We start from the raw sequence: 19,320 nt of genomic DNA, 5'->3' as shown, positions 1-19,320 counted from the left end.
GCAAGTCATCTGGTGCTAACACCATGTCCGGCAGGGGGAAACATCAGCGGCATCTTTGGACCTCCATCTATCAGGAACCTGGCATCCCTCGGGGACGGCAAGGTGATGGGGAGTGACTTTACCTGCTGTGCCCACCAGCTTTGTGACCCCCCAAGGGCAAGCTACCATGAGCCCTTCACACTCATCACGACCCATGACAACTCTGGTTTGTGTGATGCGAACCTTTGCTTTTAGAGGCTCCGTGGCACTAAACCTGGATTAACGCCCAGGAATTCAATGCTTAACCTGGATTAATGCCGAGGAATTCAGTGCTTAAGATGGAAGCAGAGGAGGAAAAAAAAATGGGTCACCACTCCTTGGTCCCACCTGATTGTCATCTTCATGCTACTATGAAATTACAAGCAAGGAGAGGGTGTGGTGAATGGTCCACTCAGGGACTCCTCAGGCCCAGAAGTCCTGCCTCCTCCCTTCTCCTCAGGCCCAGCAGCCCTGCATCCCCTCTCCTCCTCAGGCCCAGCATCCCTGCATCTTCTAAAATGGTCTTAAATCAGACAAAGTTAGCTCACCACCACTCACCTGCCCCTAGACTAATCCAGCCACCATCACTGCCATCTCTGGCAGTACCAGCCTCGTCACTGTGCCCTAACATCTATTCTTCCCTTCTCCCTTCCTTGCTTCCACAGGACCAATCTCAGAAAAGCAAATCTGAGGTCTTACCATCTAGAGGTTCCCTGCTACACTTAGGTAAAAATCCAAACTCCTTCCCTAGGCTCTGACCTGTGAACCCCATGCAGCCTCCCATACTGCTGCCCCACCCTTGCGCCTCTAAGGCCCCTCCTGCTTCCATAATCTGCAGCCAGCAGCCACAGTGGCTTTTCTCACAGTCCAGGCATTGCCCACATGTGGACCGTGCGCAGGCTGTTCCCTCCCACCCTCTCAGCTTCCTACTCTCCTTTAGTGGGCTCTCAGGCCCACCGGTGTCAGGGGCCACCCTGATACCCCTTCAGAGCACAGCGTAAACTATCTTCCATTTTCCTGCACTATACCTGTCTCCCATTCTCTGTCACAGCTACTGCCCCCTCGAGGCATACAAAGTCAACCATGGGTGCTATGATTGTGGGGACCCTTCCGCCCTGGTCACTGCCGTCTTAGAACCCAGCCTGTGTCTGGCGCACAGAAGATACCACAAGTATATCTGGGAAATAAACTACTGAGAGCCATGGGCTAACGAGCTGGAGCTGTCACTAAGGACCCAGTAAGATACTCAGCAATTGTGCCTATCTAGGCAAGGATCCAAGCGTTAGTCAATCACAGATTTAAAAGCTGAGATGATTGCAATAAAGGAAAATGAAAGGCCGAAGTGCATGTGCCTGTCTGTCCATGTTGCTGAAGAACAGCGTGGCTGCCAAACATAACTGTGGTATAAGGCCAGCACTAGACTAGGAAGGCTGAGGCGGGAAAAACATGGTTCACGGCTAGCCTAGGCTACAGAGAGACTTCGAGACCAGTCTGAGCCTAGCTACAACAAAACAAAACAAACAAAATAAAACAAGGGCTTGGGATGTAGCTGGGTAAGGTCATTTGCCTTGCATGTACAAGGCCCTGGGCTCCATCTCTAGCACTGCAAAAGTAAAACACACACACACACTTACAAAGAAAAGGAAAAAGGGAAGTAAGTGAACTCTTTAACCCTCTTCATTAAGAGGTGAGGTCTAATCTCCTTCATTAAGAGGTGAGGTCTAACCCCCACTCCTTGACGAGCCAGCTCTGGCCACTGGATGCTATGGAAAGGGACACAACAGGCACAGTGTTCTTTGTCTTTCTCAATCTCACCGGCTTCTGCCTGCCTTGTAGCCTTGCAACTTGGCCTCCACGTTGTGAGGAAGCCTGGACCACACGGTGACACCATGTGCAGTGCTCTAGAGGTTGACTCCGCTGAGGACCCAACCAACAAGTGACCCAACAAGTGACCGAAGCCACTGTCAACTGCTAGACCGAGAGAGGAAGGCTTTGAAACGGCTCAGCCCCAGGCAGTTAACTGCAACCTCATAAAAGGCACATGGGGTCATCCTGAAGGGATGAGTGGACCCTGTGACCTGGGGAGGGAAGTAACAACCCACCTATGGGTCATCTACTGAGGTAGCTTGTTCTCTAGCCGTGTGGCACCAGAACAGGGCTGGGGTGAGGTGAGTTCTGCATGTGTCACTGTGAATCCCTCAGACGCAGGCTGTCCCTTCCAGCTGCGCAGCCTGGAACAAGCAGTTTACCCTTCTGAAGAGCTGAACTTTTCAGAGGCAGTAAGGATAATGCCACCGTTTACAAACGAGTGTCTGAGGGCTCGCAGAGCTCCTGCCTGTGGGACTGGGGGACTAAATATCAGTTTCTTTCTACTGTTCAGAGAAGGGGGGCATTCTAGCTGATCATGGTGGCACATGCGTGGGAATCTTTTACCTAGAAGACTGGAGGAGGGAGGATCCTTGCCTACATCAACCTTGCCTACACTGTGAGATCCCACCTCAAAAACAAAATATTCTAGAACTTTCACAGCTAAACTGGAACCTTTCTGTTAATACGTGGCCCTTGGGGAATAAGGGACCCAGGCAACCCTATTCCCAGCTCTACCACCACTGTGTGGCCTTTGGGGAGTCACTTAACCTCTCGTCTGACTTTTGTAAGAATAAAATAAATGCATAAATAAAATCTGTCCTAGTGCGTTGAAGTTTTGGGGTTCATGCCTCTGCTCTGCCATAGCTATTTCCGGCCTGTCCACCTTGGACCCTGGCTCCTGGAGGGAGTATGCATGCTTTTCCTTTCTGGCTGGTACACAGTACTTCCTCCCATGGCCTTGGTGATCTCAATCACAGGCAGGGACAACAGGCTACAGCTGGCACGCACAAAGTAAACTCAGGTCCTCCGTTCTGGTGGCTGCCGTGGGCTTTGTCTGGGTATTGTCCCCCAACACCTTCTAGAAATTTCAGCATGGAGGGTGGGGCCCCAACTTGTCTCAGGGGATCGAAGGCTGGAAAGGACTGTTCTAGAAGGCATGTGAATGACGTCTCAGAGCTCTTTCTTCCTCTATGCTTGGGGAATCTTAACAGTTGTGGAATGTTACGTGCCCACTACATCTCAAGTTTATCCTCAGCCAGGTTCCAGATTCCTGTTTCGACCACTGTCAGTCTGATGGTTAGCAGCCTAGGACGACTACAACTGTCGGCCTTAATAAGTCCATTTTGAGAGAGGGTCTCATGTAGCCCAGGCTGGCCTTGAATCCCTCAATAGTCAAGGATGACCCTGAACTTCTGATGTTCCTGCTTGTGCCTCCCAGGGGCCAGAACTGCAGGTGTGAACAATCATTCCCAGCTTAACCTTCATAAAACTTTTATTACATTTGCATGTGTGCGCACACATGCGTGCATGCATCCATGTGCGTGTGCAAATGACCAGGCATGTGTAGACGTTAGAGGACATTTCATAGGAGCCATTTTCTCTTTCTGCCTTGTGGATCCTGGGGATCAAATTCAGCTTGTCAGGCTTGGCAGCAAGTGTCTTTACCACTGCACCAGCCCAGCCTTCGCAGTTATTAGCTGCCACTTACTGAGTGGTAACTGGGTTCCAGGTTCTCCCTGGAGTTCACTGTAGAGACCACATGACCACCCACACGTGACATGGACAGCTACCACGTGACCACCCACACGTGACATGCATGGCTACCACGTGACCACCCACACGTGACATGGACAGCTACCGAGTGACCACCCACACATGACATGGACGGCTACCATGTGACCACCCACACGTTTCATGGACGGCTGCTGTCCTGGTTCACAGCAGCTCAGGAGCCCAAGCAACTCACATGGCTAATGAGCAAAGGTCCACAAGGCAAGGAAGCCAGGCTCCGAGTCACAGATCTGTGATTCCCCCCACTTGGGGTGGCATGGGGTTTGCCCAGGGTGACCTGCAGCTGGCCTGATGTCACAGAGCAGAGGAAAAGGGTCTGGTGGCCCCCAAAGCCCTTTGTTTTGACTGCCATTCTCTAGGGCTGTGCTTCTCACAGTGCCCCTGTGACTAGGAAAACGAGTGGTCAGCTCGGGTTGTTAGGCCCATGGCGACCTATTGAGCGAGGGATCCTGGGGAGGGCCAGCATCTTCTTAAGACAGCTTCTCAGGGGCTTCTGAGGACCCTGCTTGGGACCCCCGTGACTACAGCTCACTAACATTCATAAAGAGTGAGGCCCCTAGGCAGCTGCCCTTTGTCCCGTGTGCGAGGGTTATGGGCAGAGCAAAAGGAACAAGTTGGCAGCAAATAAACATGCTGTTCAAGAATCTTCTATGGCATGCCAGGCATGGTGGTGCATGTCTGTTAACCCCAGCACACAGAAGATTGACGTGGAAGATCTCAAATTTGAGGCTAGCCTGGACTACTTACTGTCATACTGTCTCAACAAATTAACACACTCACTCAGTCATCCACTCGCTCATGCACTCACTCTCTCACACGTGAACCTTCTGTGTCACAGGAACTATTTCTAGACGCCTTCCTAGTGGCAGAAAAGGTGAGGGCTCTTTCAACAGTGGCACAGAGCTGGGCCCTACAGAATAAGGGGCAGGCTTGACCCTAGCGCCACATGCAATCAATAACCCTCCAAAGAACATAACAGGAAACAATTTTAAAAATCACCTTGCCTTTGCCAGGGACTCACAGCTGAGCAGTTTCCCCATCAGGAGACTTTTTGGGGCCCAGGAAACTGGGGAAGCTAGGATAAGCGGGTCATCCTGAGCAACAAGGAAGTGGCTGAGTGCTCTTTGATGGGGCAGGGCTGCTCAGTCACATGGAGGCCACCCAAGAGTCACCGCAAAACCTTCTGATCCTTACTTCCACTGGGTCTGCACCAAGGGTTGTCTCTCTTCCTGTGCTATCTACCCCAGGCACATGTCCCCAGCCCTTGTGCCCCTGTAACAGCTGCTCCTTGTCCTGTCAGCCTTCCTCAACCTCATGCCTTCCTCGCTTCCTCCTCAAGTCCTATCTCCCTCCCTGCCCGTCTGGTAGAAGATGGAGACACCATCTCAGACATTCCACAGGATGAAGCTAGACCATCTCTAAGGCAAGATTCCCTTTAAAGATCTTGTCAACCAGCAGATGTGAGCCAGGAGCTTTCTGTGCACTGGTCAGAGCTGAGGCCTGAAGGAATCTATCTTGACTTGAATGACCAGGGAATCCCCTTTCTGGACTATATGGTGTGTGTGTGTGTGTGTGTGTGTGTGTGTGTGTGTGTGTGTGTGTGTGTGTTGGTGGGGACAAGGGTGATCCACAATCCTATTTTCTAGATGAAGAACCTGTACTGTTAAAGGAATCCTGGAGCTTAGACTCATAGGGAAAGTAGAGGGATAGAGAGAGAGAGACCAAAACTGAAAGACAGAAGAGAGAGAAGAGAATCCCAGACCAGCATCATTTGAATTCATGGATACAGCAGATCTAATATTGCAACATTCTGACTCATGAGCTAAAGGGCTATCATCTTTTTCTCTAACTTTTGTATTGCATAAGTCACTTGCAGAAGTATTGGAAGAGAGAAAGAAACGGAAGAGAGAAGGCAGTGGGGATGGAGTAACAGTGGGGTAAGGGGCACACTCATCCATTGCTGGTGGGAATGCAAACTTGTGCAACCACTTTGGAAAGCAGTGTGGCGGTTTCTCAGGAAATTCGGGATCAACCTACCCCAGGACCCAGCAATTCCACTATTGGGAATCTACCCAAGAGATGCCCAATCATACAACAAAAGCATATGCTCATCTATGTTCATAGCAGCATTATTTGTAATAGCCAGATCCTGGAGACAGCCTAGATGCCCTTCAGTGGAAGAATGGATGAAGAAACTGTGGAATATATACATGCTAGAATACTACTCAGCGGTAAAAAACAATGACATCTTGAATTTTGCAGGCAAATGGATGGAAATAGAAAACACTATTCTGAGTGAGGTAACCCAGACCCATAAAGATGAACATGGGATGTACTCACTCATATTCGGTTTCTAGCCATGATTAAAGGACATCGAGCCTATAAGTTTGGGATCCTTGAGAAGATAATAAGAAGGTGAACTCCCAAAAAAGATATAGTAATCCTCCTGGATATTGGAAGTAGACACGATCGCCAGGCAAAATTGGGAACTTGAGGGTTGGGCAAGACTGGGCCAAGGGAAGATGGGGAGAGAAAAGTGTGAAGGGGAGAGCGGGGGGAGCTCGGAGGAATGGGGTGCTTGGGATATAGGAAGGGTGGATATGAGAGCAGGGAAGCATATATCTTAATTTAAGGAGCTACCTGAGGGTTGTCAAGAGACTTGACCCTAGAGGGGTTCCCAGGTTTCCAGGGAGACGCCCCCAGTTAGTTCCTTGGGCAGCTGAGGAGAGGGAGCCTGAAAAGGCCAGTTCCTATAGCCATACTGATGAATTTCTTGCATATCACCATAGAATCTCCACCTGACGATAGATGAAGAAAATGACAGAGCCCCACCTTGGAGCACCGGTCTGAGCTCCCAAGGTCCTGATGAGGAGCAGAAGGAGAGAGAACATGAGAAAGAAAGTCAGGACCGTGAGGGAACCTCCAGCTGGTGACAGATGGGGAAGATGACTGAGCCCCACATTGGAGCACTGGACTGAGCTCCCAAGGTCCCGATGAGGAGCAGAAGGAGCGAGAACATGAGGGAGAAAGTCAGGAACGAGAGGGGTGCGTTCACTCATGGAAACAGTGGGACAGAACTAATGGGAGATCACCAACTCCAGTTGGAATGGGACTGATGGATCATGCGACCAAACCCGTCTCTCTGAGTGTGGCCAACAGCGGGGGCTGACTGAGAAGCAAAGGACAATGGCTCTGGGCTCTGATTGTTCTTCATGGACGGGCTCTGTGGGAGCCTTCTCAGCTTGGTCGATCACCTTCCTGGACCTGGGGGGAGTTGGGAGGACCTTGGTCTTAGCATAGAGTGGGGAACCCTGATGGCTCCTTGGCCTTGAGAGGGAGGGAGGGGAGGTATGGGTGGAGGGGAGGGGAGGGAAGGGGGAGAAGGAGGGGAGAGAAGGGGGAGAAGGAGGGGAGGGAGGGGGGAGGAGGAGGGAAGGAGATGGAAATTTTTAAATATAAAAAAAATAAAAAAAATTAAAAAAAAGAACACATGTGTATGAAAGTGACATAGCCAAAGTATTACCTTGCCGAGGAAGGATTGCCATCAAACTCCAACTTGCTGTGGACCCTGCATGCTACCCTACTGACCTGGCAAGGCAAGGTGTGCCCACAGGTGCGAGAGTGGTGTGACTGTCACAGGGGTAACCAACCACTCTCTGCTTGGAACTGAGGGCTGCTCCACCAGAAGGAAATAGGGTTTGGTACTGCAAACGTGGCCAGAAGCCCATGTCATAGACCATCATGAAGAAGCTACAAGCTACTGCTATCATCTTGCTAAATGGATCTTATGTGCCTTCTAAGTATTTATATCAGTGCTTATGGGAGAAACTTTCTGTTGCAATGAGAATAAGTGTTGAATGCTTGGCCCTCAGCGAAGCATTTCTGTCACTTCCTCCAGTGCTCATGTGGGGTAGCAGGAATATAACTGGCGGAGGACGGAGCGGGGTGTTGTGGAATGCTGGCTTCTGGGCATGACGTGGCACCTAGGATTATCTGCACAAGACTGGGTTTGTAAACATTCTGTCAAGGAGGGGGAAAGGGCTCACAAAGTCCCACTCTTCCCCTAGGATTTAGAGTTAGTATTTGTTGAGGGAGGAAGAGAGGTTTTCTTCGGTGGTGTAGCCACTGGCAGGAGCATAGGCAAATGCTCCTGGAAATAACTCTCACCCACGCTTCTAGAGGCAAACATCATAGAACTCACCAGGGCATCAACTGTTGTAGGGTGTGAAGGGAGGAAAGCGACTGTTGGTGGTGGGAGAGGACAGGTAAGGGCTGGGTGGAGCGAGGGTCATGGAGGACAATCACAATCAAAATCCATCGCAGACGGAAGAGCCATGTCTGCCTTTATAACGAAGCATCCTGCTATTGTTTCAATCATCTCTTCTCTTCTCATCCAGAAGCATCTTCCTGCCCACAGCTCAGCTTTGTCCCCTCTACCACATGGCAGCCTCTCTGCTCCCAACCCTCTTTTCTACAGCACCTAGCCCTGGTTTCACATGCCAGAGACCTCTGAACATCAAATAATCGCAAGACATCCCCGCATTCTTGTCTGACAGATCAACCCTACCACCCAATCCAGGGTGTTGAAACTGTTGATGTCTCTGGGCAGAGGGAGCGACGGTCCACCATTTATCTGCCTAACATCTCAGCTGGCTCATTCTTGCCTAGGCCACGTCGCAAAAGATGGGCCTGTGTCCTTGCAGTACTGTAGACGTTAGACAGCATGCAGTGCTCACACACACTGAAGCTTTTACAGTTTGGATCCTGAATGCCCTCTGAGGGCCACATGTTGAAGGCTTGGTGCCCAGACTGTAGTACAACTGGGAAGAGATGGGACATTTAGGAGATAGAGCCAAGTAGGAAGAAGTTAAGTCATTAGGGCTGTGACCTTGAAGGGGATACTGTGACCCCAGACCTTTCCTTACTCCCTTTCCTTCTTAGCTGCCAGAATATGAACATGCCTCCTCCGCCATCCACTCCCGCCATGATAGACTGCTGCTGACACACATATCCAAAGCCCAGTGTTGAACAACCCTACCCTGAACCCTCTGAAACTGCGTCAAAATGGTTCTTTCCAGTTAGTGAGGTGATTCTCTCAGGCATTGTGCTACAATGACAGGAAGCTACCACACAATCTGAAGTGACGACACCACCACCAACTTAACTTCCTTCTGATTCTCTCACAAGTCTTCAGATTGCCATGACAAAGCCCGGGCTTGTCTGCACTGGACTTGCTTCTGTGAGCACCATCTACCTAAGCAAGTGGCTTATGACTTCATAAAAGCATCTGGAAACAGGGGTGAATATACACAGAAAAACGCAGGCAAATAAGGGGTGATACTTGGATTTGGCGAAACTGGTGGGATATGGCTTGCTCCCCCAGGCCTTGGGGGTCCACGGGCTGCCACTTTTAAACCCTGCCATAATTTGGATGTCATTTGCCTTAGCAAAACTCATGTTAAGATTTGGTTGGCTGCCAACGCAGTGACATGTGGAGGTGGCGCCTTAAAGAGGGATTAATGTCTTCCTCGTGACACTAGATGGGTCCTCTTGGGAACAGACAAGTCTCAAGAGCAGTTTGTTCTGGCTAGCTTTTCTCCTCTCACATCTGCACATGCCCGCCTGCCCTTTGATCTATCGTGGCATGAACCAGCAGGAGGCCCTTACCAGATGCTGCTCCTGGGCTTAGGTTCCAGCTGACCCAGAGCTCTTCCCTTTATAAACTACCCAGTCTCAGGTATTGTCTTACAGCAGCCAGAAGCGTTTTAAGACAACCCCACTGAAGGCTGCGATACCCAAGATGGGTCTCGCACAGCACGAGACGGATCTTACAAAGCACGAGATGGGTCTCACGCAGTCCAAGACAGGTCTCACGCAGTCCGAGATGGGTCTCAAACAGCACGAGACAGGTCTCACGCAGCACGAGATGGGCCTCACGCAGCACGAGAAGTGTCTCACACAGCATGAGATGGGTCTCAAACAGCACAAGCCGGGTGTCACACAGCACGAGAAAGGTCTCACACAGCACGAGAAGGGTCTCACGCAGTCCTACCTCCCAGATTGCCCAGCCTTTGTTCATGCTGTACTTGTGTTGCCTGTTGGATGTCATCTCCACACAACCTCAATACCAACCCAGGACAGTCCCATTTAACTCATAGACCACGTTCTGCATGCATGGCGGGTCACATAGCAATAATCCATCCACCTCCCCAGCCACTACTTACAAGAAACACAGTCCCTACCCCAGGTTGAATACAGTTGGGAGGCTAATTTGAATTTTAGGGGTGGAACTTTACCTAATGACTCAGGATTGTCCAGTGTCCCTGGCAAACGATTCCCATACTTTCATAGGCTACCCTGGTGGCCGATATGATGCCATCTGTGGAGTTGGGCAATCCCAAAAGGACCAAGACAATCCTCCCCTGTGTCCAGGGCAGATGTGTAACAGCACAAGTTGAAGGAACTCTGGCTGAACATGTGGAGCTATTAGATCCCAGAACTCGGGCCTGGGGGCCAGAGACTGGGCGGAGAGGATGTCTCAGGAAAGGAAGGTGACATCTCCAGGAACAGGTGAAAAAAGGCTGCCCTTATCACATGCAAATGGGATCTCTCAGGATAAACAAGTCAGAGAGCGCCCAGGGACAGAAAGAGGCCAGAGCAGAGCGCCTGATGAGATTTGGTTCTCACTCAAACCTGCAGCTGAGTAACCTAACAGGATGCTAAGCCCCACCCCAAAGGCTCTGACTCATAGATGTAAAGAGAGAGGCTGTAAATAGGTTATTTGGGGTTACACTCCTAGAAGCACAGGGTTGCAGGGTAGCCATAAAAAGGAAAGAATTCATACAAACTGCAAAGATGGCCCTGAACATTGTATTGCCAACTAGGTACCAAGGGGCTGGACACACAGCCTGGCAGGGATGGAGCCTTATTGCAGTTATTTAAAACACACCACACTTCATTCAGTGGAGAGATGATCATAGGCACGCTACAGGGTAAACCTGAAGGGACCCATCTACAGCTCAGAATCTCCTCTAGAGACCCCAGGAGCCACCACTTGAAGCAGGAAACTTAGCTGTGCAGAAGTCTGGGCCGAGGCCATTCCTAGCTAAAGAAAGGCTCCTTTGTTTGCGTGACCAGGCAATTGAATTGTTCAGAGATGCAGTCGCCCAGGGAGGAGGCGAGCTCAAGAGGCTTCCGCAGGTTGGGTACAAATGGCCAAAAGACAAAAGTGGATCTTGGCTCCCAGATCTTTGCCTTTGGTGCTAGCCTAACCGCCTCCTTAAGCAGGCATCGGAATTGAAAATGAAAACTGTGGGGGGTGGGGTATTTAAGATCGTACCCAGCAGCTGCCCCCTTTAAAGATCTGGCCTTCAGAACATTCCAGGCTGGGTCACTTATCAAATGGAGATTGACTTTTATCCGATTAACCCATGGAGAGGCGTCCCTTCTCCATCTCGCAGGAGCATTCTGGGGGAAAAGCATTCTGCAGACTGCAGGGGAAAGTTGGGCCTTGGCTTCCCTCCCGCTCGGCCAGTGGAAAATTACAAAGAAGACAGAGCTGTCCTCTGTCTCATCTTGTTCATCGGCCCTTCCCCGGGCACAGGAAAACATATAGAGTAACCCCTCCCCCTCAAATAATCCCAATGAATGATTCTTCACTTACCTGGGGCGGATAGTAGTCTGGGAGGTGGTGGAGGTGGAGGCGGAGGGGGTAGAGGGGGTGGGGGCCGGCACTGGCAGATGTGTTGGCAGCTGTCGGTCACTTTAGAACAAGACTTCTGGGGCTCAGCATGCGTCACCTGCAGATATGAACATAGCCAGGAGACATAGGGGGCCACGAGATAGCTAGACGCTGAACTGAGCCTGCCCCAGGTCCTTTCCGGGCCACAGCTTGGGATTCTTCATTAAGACCAAAGTAGGCAGAATAGACAGAGGAGTCAAAGGGACTATACCCAGAGAGTGGCCCCTTCTCCATCATCTAAGTCCCGTACCCGCTTCTTATTCCTTGAGACAGCACAGGTCATAGCTCATTCATTCTTTCTGTGTCTGTGAGGGGCAGTGTCCCCCATCTTGGAGAGGGAACCGACCTGGCTGGGCCTTGGTCTGTATCACATGTGATCAAGGGGCAGGATAACCTCCTGATGTTCTCTAGATAGCCTCTGAATAGTTTGTGGGGAACACATCGACCAAATCATCCAGTCCCTCCCAGTGGCCCCCAACTGCTTCCTCACTATCCAGAGGACCTCATGACCCACAAGTTACAGCACAAGCAGCCCCTGGCAAACCTCCATGCATCTGCCTTTCCCTGCCCCACCCTCCTGCCATCCCTGGCCACTGCATATACTGTCCTGGTGGCTGGAATGTCCTCCCACCTGACCCAATTTGTCACCATTCAGCCCTGCTGTCACTTCCTTGGCCAGGCTGTATCTCCTTCTCAGAGGTTTCCTGGTATCAGGTCTAATTTCCGCTACTTAGTTCCAGCCTGTCTTCACCATAGGACTGTAAACTATGCCAGTACAGGGCTTCCCTCTCACTGTTAAAACCAACACCCAAGGGAAGGGCCCAACATTCCCAGAGAGCTGGCCATTGAATGGACAAACATCAAAGACTAGACCAGAACCTCTGCCTCGTAGGTGCTGGGCCTGGGGTCTTCCCAGGATGCATCTCTGCTTCTTGATGTTAGCTTCAGAAGTCTGTGATGGACAGTGGTTCCTCACTCTAGCTGTGCCCTGGAACCCAGCCAGCAGCTTCGGCACATCACTGCCTTAGCCTTACCTACAACCAGCGAACTGAGACTTTTGCAGGGGAGCTGCGCCTGGGGGTTTTGCTTCAGTCTCCCAGTCAAACACAAAGAGAGTCATCCTAAGAACCATGGGTTAGACAGTTGCCAGTGTCCCTCCATATGCAGAAGATTGTAAATCCAGGAATCCAAAACTGACTTCAAGATAAGAAAAGACCTGGGAGCATTCCCTTGCATCAGTGAAAGGCACAGTTAATTATTCTGGCTTCACACAGGCAAAGAGAAACACAGAATACCAATGTCCCTGCAACTTCCACCCTGTCATTGCAGGTGACTCCCCTAGGTCTCTCAGTTGTGTGAGAGAGGGTACAGGACTTGGTGCCACCTGTGTACTTGGTGGCACAGCGGCTGCATACAGTGGGTGTCAGGATGGCAATGAGAGGCTGAACCAACTTACAGCCCCAACTTATCATCTAAGAAGTCAATGGGCTCCTACAGACTACCTCTTGGTATTTTAAAAGGCCACTGACTATGTTTCTGACCCTGGAAGGCAGCCCTGTCTCCCGAGGGAAGGGTGTATCCTTAGAGTATATGTGCTTCCTTCATTCCTGCACCAACATGATTCAATTGTCAGAGTTGGAGGTAAAAAGACCAGACTCTACCATAGGTCTGAGGCTCTCCCACAAGCAGGCCTGATTCCTGCCCTACTCACACCATGCCCAACCAAATCAATTGCTTTTCCAGTTTCCGAGACACATTCAGTGCAGGAGAGTTCAGGAAGAGCGCATTGGTTTGACCTGGCCTGACATAATAACCTACTTTTTCTGTGAGGGGATACAAGGGTACAGGTCTACGAGGTGTTTAATGTGATCAAATGACAGGCAAGACAATTGAGATCAGTTTTCAAGACTGAAGGAAGAAGAAATGAAGGAGCTTGCTCATTGCATTTTAAAAATCAATGGCTCCTGGTTTCTCATGTGAAGGCTCTGCTGAGACCCAAGGGAACAACTGCCTGACCTTACAGAAGGGCCAAGTCTGAGACGGCTGTCCTTCTTGCCAAGGGGCGGGCTCTAGCTGGGACCCCCCCCTGGAGTTTCGTATAGGTAGTTCTGCATGAGCCCAAGACTGATAAGTCTCTGTCCATTGAATCCTTTATCCACCAACAGGCTTCTCTTCCCCTTTCAAAGCCTTTTCTTACACAATGGCCTCGAACAAGCTGCTCCTGCAGCCTGCCTTGGGCCTCCCTGCTCCCTGCTTTCCCTTGGTCGTGTAAATATCTCCTCTTTGGGGAAGTCCCCTGCTGTTTTATACTGTCTGTCTGTTCACACAAAATTACAGGTGTCTCAGCCAGACACGGAGGTGGCCTGTGTTTTGTTTGTCCTGAGCAAGTGACATGCCAAGCCCTGTTAGTGACATGCAGTTTTCCTTTCATGAGGACAGATATGAGAAGTTTATTAGCCACACAACAGGTGAGATGATCAGAATAATAATGGACTAGGTGTCCAATCCAACACTGTCAGAGCCCAGGGACCACCTGAGGCTTGCCTTAGATACTTTCCTCGTTTACTGTGAAGGCTTCAGTTTGATTCACAGCTCTTGGGACATCTATCACGGTGGGGTGGGACATGCCTAGCAGCAGGAGACTGATGTGGCCAGTCACATTGTGTCCACCGTCAGGAAACAGAGGGACGTAAATGCAGACAGAGGCAAACAGGCACTTTATCGGGAATGGGGTAGAGCTCACTCATTCATGGGATATTCTGGCTGAGAATTTGGCTATATTTTGTCCTGAGAATGTGACTTAAATTCAAGACCAATTTGTGTGACTCTCACATTCAGTGTGGATGTTGCTTCCTTAACAAGTCCAAAACTTATCTGCCTGTCTCCATTTTCTCTGTTGCTTGAATCCATGCCTACTGAGTATTACCTGCCTCTTACCTAATATTGCTAGGGAAACTTCCTTGTTAAATCTGAATGGTGGATAAACACTAAACAACACTGTTGCTGACAAATATCCCCAGTATCGTATGGAATATACTTATGCTAAAAGCGAAAATGGGCTTTGAATCTGCTCAATATGGTAAACCTGCCCTTACCATAGACCTCTTTGCCCCTTGTTTTGTGCTGTGGAATCAGAATCCATCCTCCCAGACAACCTAGGCTGGGATGTCTAAAGTGACAATCTGAGACGGTGTCGTGTCTGACTTTGAACTCTCCATTGTCCTCAGGAGTCCTAGAATCAAATCTCCACTAAAAGACAGTCAGGGCCTTGCCTCTTTCTCTTCTCCCGGGTTTTTCCACGCTCCATCCTTGCCCTTGGCTTCAGCCTGTTCCCTCTGTCAAGATCCTGACCTCTCTCACGTCTCAGTGGTGACACCTCAGTGGGAGGTTTCTTGGACTCTCCTTCCAGGTCTAAGCCATTTGTTCCTCCTGAGAGCTTTTGCCTACAATAACTTGTTTAATGACCTCGCCGACGCAGCCTGTCAGTGCCACAAGGACAGGGACCACAAGCCACTTGCACTTGACGCACAAGCTGTCATCCAGGAGGTGCCCGGTAAATGTTGCTGCTAGGAAAGGCAAGCCGAGGGAGCTAAGTGTAAGAATCAGCTTCTGCCAGGTCTGGGAGAGCTCAGCTTTCGTGCCCACACACAGGGACGCATAAGGCCAGATCCAAGCCTGTCTATCTGGCACTTGCTTTAGACGAGTGCCCACAAGGATGACGGCTTCTGGCATCTCTTAAGGAGATAGGCCAGCACCACAGTAACCTGAGGAGATGCACTCCTGTCACACCTAATAAATCTGCCAGCCCTTCGTCCTCGTCCCTTACAAGAAAAAATAAATAAAACCGGCTGAAGTGAACTTAGAAGAAACCCAAATCACAAAACCTCCATTACGGACACATTAAAGGGGGCGGTAGTTCAGGAACGTCCCTACCAACCTTTGGCAATTAAAATGCCATTGGACTCAAGCAACTCAGTATCTTATCTTTCCACAGCCAGAGGTTTCTGCCAATTTCAAGGGAGGAACCTGCCGCACGAGGGACCTAGGTTTCTTGCCTCATCAACTGGTCCATTAATCACAAGACAGTTATACGGAGCCTATCTTTTAACCCTCTGGAGGATTCTTGGGAAGGATGCTCATGGAAGCAGTGATGGTTCCGAGCTCTTTCTCTATGTTGGGGAAACTCCTGACAGGTTTATCCTCTCCACTTAAAGAGGAACACAGCCTTAAGAGCTCGCAAGCTTCTTCCTCCCTCCAGGGTTCCTTCCCGAATCCAGCTCTCCCACTCATTCCCAAGCCCCCTTCCTTTCCCCTGCCCTCTCTGTCCCTGTCATTTGCAGATTAATTTTCCAGAGCTTCAAGCCAAGATCTTGCCCGTTCTACTTAACTGGAGGATTCTTTTCTAATTGATTTTCATGAGAATTGATTTGTATTGAGTTTGAGAATCTGAAACACACTCGCCCAATTGCTCCTGTAAAAAGCTGCCTGGCTGTAGGACACCCCGAGCTGGGGTTTTTGTTTGGTTTTGCTTTATTCATCCTTTGGAGGGTAGGCAGGTGGCAGTGACTCTTCTTTTTAGATCCCTCTAAAGCGCGGGGCAGCCAGCACTCTAGTCCCAAGGCAATGTTATCCATGCTCTCTCTGTCCTAACCGAAAGATCTTTGGGAGGGCAGAGAATGAAGCATGTGCATGCACAGACAGGTGAACTCGGCGATGGAGCCCAGCTAGAAGCTGAACCAAGGTTCCTCGTCTCAATGGCCCAAGTATTGAGAAGTGACAAGGACAAGAGCAAGTTTAAACAAAGCAGTCCTGAGCCAGAGGCAGGCCAGAGCAGAGGAAGCCCAAACACTGGACTGTGCTGGGGATGGGGTGTCTCTACAGGGTGATGGAGATGCGGGGTCTGCCCAGGGATGGCAGGGCAGATAAGCGCCTTACATCCCAGTCACAGCAGGGACAGCTTCTAACCACATTGCCTGGGATCCAGGTGAAGTACCAAGTCAACAAGTACTGACTCCATAGCAGGAAGAAAGGAGAAAGTCAGGCTCAGAGAGCTGCAGGATGCTGTCCAGTTGCTTAGCTGGAAAAGGACAGAGCTGGGCACGGACATTCTGGGCAGGACTAGAGAATGTCCCATCCAACCTCTCTCTGCCCTGAGGAGGAACTGCAGTTGGTAGGTGCTTGCTTAGTCCCTGCTCTGGAAACTGGGGTCCAAAGTTTTTCTCCTCTGGCAGTCTCGACAGATGCTCTGCATTAATGGTGGGTCACGTGGAAATAATTCCTCCACCTCCCCAGCCATTATTTACAAGAAACACAGTCCCCACCCCAGTTTGGAGACTGTAGGAAGGCTGATTCAAAGTTTAGGGGTGGAATCTGGTAGGAAACAAAGAACCATAGTGGGATTCTTTTTCTTTTTAAGTTCGTTTCTTTTCCCAAATGCTGCAGCAGAGATTACAATGAGGTCTCAGTACCTTTCTGTGCCAAGTTCGGTCCTGCTGGCCTTAGGCCACAACTGAGGCTCCTTATGAAGCTTATCTTTTGGGGGTTAGAGCATGCTTTTCTTTCTCCCCAACTGTATCCAGGATCAATCAGTGAGTGACTAAAGAAAACGCTCTGAATTGACCCCACCTCCTTCTCAGGAGGCCTCTATGGTCTCTCACCTGAACGAAGCCCCAGAGAGGGTGAAGCGCACAGTGCAGCAGTAGTGAGGGCCAGCAGCAGCCACGGCGCAGCACCAGGTCCCGGAGTAGCATCTCGATCCGCGGCGCCCACTGGTGGGCTGAACTGTCAAGGGAGCAAGGCTTGAAACAGATGGACACTGTGCAGGCACAGTAGCATCAGTTCACGTACCAACTCACTTGCCCGCACTTTGGGGCACCTGCGCGAAGCAAGCCTTCATTTTTGTTCCAGCGTGTACACTTTCTGACTCTTCAGTGCATCCCAGAACTCACACCCAACCCTGGCGCACACTCCCACCCCCTCAGAATACTGCATGCACACCTTGATCCCATACACGCCTCCAGAAAGACCCAAACACATTAACTGAACCTCATACCGCCTCAGAAACTGCCTTGCACAACTCTCACGAAGAGTAAGCTTCAAACCCGGCGAAAAGCACCCATTCTGCGCGCGCACGCACTGTGACCCCCGTGCACTGCCACAGACTCCCGCCCGCACACTCTTTGACTCTGCATGCACAGTACCACGAAATCACTCGCTGCCTGCAATCTCTCTCTGCCCCAAGGACTTCACTGCACACACTGGTACTTAGGCACCTCGGTGCGTGCCCCATTGGCAGCCCAAGCCCCAGCTCTTGCTCCCGGGCAGGCGTAGGTTTTCCCGAACGCCCCCATGCCCGCCCGCACCCCTCTGATGCCTCATGCCACCTTGTCTGGCGGCGAGCCCCACCGATCCGAGACACGGGGAAGGGAGGTCAGGTTTCCCCCCACAGCAGCTCTGTTTCTCAACGGCAGGACGGCCCCCATTTAAAGCCAGCCGCCTCCCCAGTCCCCCGCCCTCTAGGCGGGGCCTCCAAGCTCACCCTGGCGGCTGCGCGGGCGCTCGGGGGCTTCACACGCAGCGGAAGAGCGCGGGGCGCTGGAGCAAAAGTTTGCGCGCCGCTTGGGCCTCTAGGGCAGCTGATCTGGGGACCCGGGGCGCGGCGCGCTTGCACTGAGCTCCGGGCTGCGCTTGGCCGAACGCGGGCCGGGAAAGGCGGCCAGCCCCGAGCCCAGGGCCCAGGTTGGACTGCCCAGGCAGAGGGCGGGGAAAGTGTCCTCGGATCCTTGGGGAGCTGGCCGTGCGAGCCCTCCTCCAACCCTGCCGCGGGTCCCTGCGCCGCCCGGGTCCCCGCCCTTCCCGGTGGCGCCGCGCGGCTGTCCGGGGCGCGGGGTGCCGGGGCCCCTCGGGAGGTTGCAGGCGAGAGACGCCGGCCCGGAGCGCCCGCTCCGGCAGCAGGGCCGCGGGCGGAGGCGAAATAAATAATGCACGAAAAAGGAAAACAGACGTGAGCGGAGCCAGAGCCTCGCCCGCCTCCCTCCCGGGCTGCGCTCCCGCCCGCGCTCCCTGCTGCCGCGGCCGCCAGCGCCGCTGCAGTGATTCCTCGTCTCCATCTAGCGAGGCTATTGTGTATTGGGCGCTTAATAATTTATTTATTCACCCTAGAGGCCAAGGACTCCCAGTGACAGTGGCATCCTGGTCCTAGCTTGCCCTTCCCTCAAGTTCATCCCCAGGCTGCTGGAAGGTGGCAGTGAGATCTGACGAGTGGGATCCCAGTCTGTGCGCCATCCTCCCGGATGTCCCCTTTCCCTGCAGGCTCTGCGGGTGCCGGACTGGGAGAGTACAGGCTAGCCCTCCAGTTCAATGTGACTGACCTCCCTCCCCTTGCCCGTCAAGACCTCAGGACTCTCCTTTACAACGCTGAGTCTTGGAGAGGGAGGGGAGTTGCGACGTCCCAGAAGAACCTTTTCCCCAGGGCTTTTCCTCGGCCACCCGCAAACTCCCGTTTGAGGCAAGATTATCAACAAGTCGGTTCTTCAGGAAGAAGCTGGTTGCTTCTTGTTCAAACGAGCTGCTCGCTGCTTCTACCTCACAGGAATCTTCGCGGGCGCCATGGAGGCGCCCTGCTCATCTGTCCATGGCGCTTTATAAGCACTCTGATTGATGGTCTCTGGAGGTGGGGGTGTGACAGTCCCAGGCAAAGTCCCCAAGAGCTGGGCAATCCTGTTTTGGTCTTGGGTGAGAGAACCAGTGGCTTAAAGTGGAGGGTAGATACCACAGCTCACAGACTAAAAGAAAAAAGTGACTTTCTTCCCTTTGTCTGTTCCCAATGGCACCCTCCAGTCACGCCACCTAAACCCACACCTAAGTATAAACCGCTCCGCAAACCAGGTTTCAGACCAATT

The 19,320-nt window shown here is 51.6% G+C and overlaps 1 protein-coding gene across 1 annotated transcript in view; it reads right to left on the bottom strand.

Annotated features, from left to right (window-relative positions):
• The window catches only part of Prima1 (proline rich membrane anchor 1), a 53,863-nt gene extending 36,694 nt beyond the window's left edge, over positions 1–17,169 (bottom strand). Inside the window, exons 1-2 of the mRNA XM_038338221.1 lie at positions 17,077–17,169; positions 11,342–11,477 (exon numbers count right to left, since the gene is read on the bottom strand). Coding sequence (XP_038194149.1) covers positions 11,342–11,477; positions 17,077–17,169 — 229 coding nt within the window. The remainder of the gene's footprint in view (positions 1–11,341; positions 11,478–17,076) is intronic.
• Positions 17,170–19,320: the final 2,151 nt, after the last annotated feature.

This window comes from Arvicola amphibius, chromosome 7, assembly GCF_903992535.2.
Source record: "Arvicola amphibius chromosome 7, mArvAmp1.2, whole genome shotgun sequence".
NCBI lineage: Eukaryota > Metazoa > Chordata > Mammalia > Rodentia > Cricetidae > Arvicola > Arvicola amphibius.
The sequence above is the reverse complement of the archived record's forward strand: the minus strand, read 5'-3'. Positions and strand labels throughout refer to the sequence as shown.